The 2,500-nt window shown below is 38.6% G+C and overlaps 1 protein-coding gene across 1 annotated transcript; it reads right to left on the reverse strand.

Annotated features, from left to right (window-relative positions):
• Window positions 1-391: 391 nt before the first annotated feature.
• LOC137618473 (zinc finger protein 493-like) lies at window positions 392-1,435 on the reverse strand. The gene has a single exon (XM_068348634.1). The coding sequence runs from the start codon at window positions 1,433-1,435 to the stop codon at window positions 392-394; it is 1,044 nt and encodes a 347-aa protein (XP_068204735.1).
• Window positions 1,436-2,500: the final 1,065 nt, after the last annotated feature.

Here is a 2,500-nt window from a genome sequence, read left to right on the forward strand (position 1 = left end):
GGGAGTGTTTTTGTAAGCCAAGACAAGAATATATGAAGGGATTGTCGAACCAACTCTGGAAGGAAATTTCAAATGTTGCAAAAATGTAAAGTATCGTAAGAAATTTGTGTAGTACATGTGGCATATGAACATTTGAAAGAATTTAAAAAATATGAAAACATGTAGATGAAATGGTATAAAGGGTTTCCTCAGTCGAAAGAATAGTTCAGTAAGTTTTATGAAGGTTTGGTGTTGTGAAGAGAATGGTGGAATACCGTTGCTATGCGGATACATGCAGTAAAAGAGACGCCTGAAAAGAATAGCCGAGATATGTAATAGGTGCAAGAGGGAGTACCAGTTAGAGGTGCCAGGTGCAGTGAGAATAAAGGTCGATTCACACTGTGCCGTTCGTTTACGTTTCGTGTTCGTACGGCTTTCGTTCGTAAATTATTATCACATAGAAACTAATGGAGGTGTTCACACTATATGGTTCGGTCTTTGTTCGTCTTTCGTACGGCTTTCGTTCGTACATTATTATCACATAGAAACTAATGGAGGTGTTCACACTATATGGTTCGGTCTTTGTTCGTCTTTCGTACGGCTTTCGTTCGTACATTATTATCACATAGAAACTAATGGAGGTGTTCACACTATATGGTTCGGTCTTTGTTCGTCTTTCGTACGGCTTTCGTTCGTACATTATTATCACATAGAAACTAATGGAGGTGTTCACACTATATGGTTCGGTCTTTGTTCGTCTTTCGTACGGCTTTCGTTCGTACATTATTATCACATAGAAACTAATGGAGGTGTTCACACTATATGGTTCGGTCTTTGTTCGTCTTTCGTACGGCTTTCGTTCGTACATTATTATCACATAGAAACTAATGGAGGTGTTCACACTATATGGTTCGGTCTTTGTTCGTCTTTCGTACGGCTTTCGTTCGTAAATTATTATCACATAGAAACTAATGGAGGTGTTCACACTATATGGTTCGGTCTTTGTTCGTCTTTCGTACGGCTTTCGTTCGTACATTATTATCACATAGAAACTAATGGAGGTGTTCACACTATATGGTTCGGTCTTTGTTCGTCTTTCGTACGGCTTTCGTTCGTACATTATTATCACATAGAAACTAATGGAGGTGTTCACACTATATGGTTCGGTCTTTGTTCGTCTTTCGTACGGCTTTCGTTCGTACATTATTATCACATAGAAACTAATGGAGGTGTTCACACTATATGGTTCGGTCTTTGTTCGTCTTTCGTACGGCTTTCGTTCGTACATTATTATCACATAGAAACTAATGGAGGTGTTCACACTATATGGTTCGGTCTTTGTTCGTCTTTCGTACGGCTTTCGTTCGTACATTATTATCACATAGAAACTAATGGAGGTGTTCACACTATATGGTTCGGTCTTTGTTCGTCTTTCGTACGGCTTTCGTTCGTACATTATTATCACATAGAAACTAATGGAGGTGTTCACACTATATGGTTCGGTCTTTGTTCATCTTTCGTACGGCTTTCGTTCGTAAATTATTATCACATAGAAACTAATGGAGGTGTTCACACTATATGGTTCGGTCTTTGTTCGTCTTTCGTACGGCTTTCGTTCGTACATTATTATCACATAGAAACTAATGGAGGTGTTCACACTATATGGTTCGGTCTTTGTTCATCTTTCGTACGGCTTTCGTTCGTAAATTATTATCACATAGAAACTAATGGAGGTGTTCACACTATATGGTTCGGTCTTTGTTCGTCTTTCGTACGGCTTTCGTTCGTACATTATTATCACATAGAAACTAATGGAGGTGTTCACACTATATGGTTCGGTCTTTGTTCATCTTTCGTACGGCTTTCGTTCGTAAATTATTATCACATAGAAACTAATGGAGGTGTTCACACTATATGGTTCGGTCTTTGTTCGTCTTTCGTACGGCTTTCGTTCGTACATTATTATCACATAGAAACTAATGGAGGTGTTCACACTATATGGTTCGGTCTTTGTTCATCTTTCGTACGGCTTTCGTTCGTAAATTATTATCACATAGAAACTAATGGAGGTGTTCACACTATATGGTTCGGTCTTTGTTCGTCTTTCGTACGGCTTTCGTTCGTACATTATTATCACATAGAAACTAATGGAGGTGTTCACACTATATGGTTCGGTCTTTGTTCATCTTTCGTACGGCTTTCGTTCGTAAATTATTATCACATAGAAACTAATGGAGGTGTTCACACTATATGGTTCGGTCTTCGTTCTTCTTTCTTAGGGCTTTCGTTCATACGACTCGGAAATGTTTGGAAGATGTCTCCGACGTACGAAACCTATTCGTACGAAACGTATACGCATCCATATAGACCTTGTACGCATCCTACCGCTCAGTTATTAAGTCGTTATTACGCTCTTTCCGTTGTGGAATTTTGTGCTTAGTTGGTTAATTCACAATTCAGTTGTATGCAAAAATGTGGCTGATTTATTCTCTTTATCTGATTCCACGGTGTAAAAGGAAAT

The sequence above is a fragment of the Palaemon carinicauda genome, chromosome 24, assembly GCF_036898095.1.
Source record: "Palaemon carinicauda isolate YSFRI2023 chromosome 24, ASM3689809v2, whole genome shotgun sequence".
Taxonomy (NCBI): domain Eukaryota; kingdom Metazoa; phylum Arthropoda; class Malacostraca; order Decapoda; family Palaemonidae; genus Palaemon; species Palaemon carinicauda.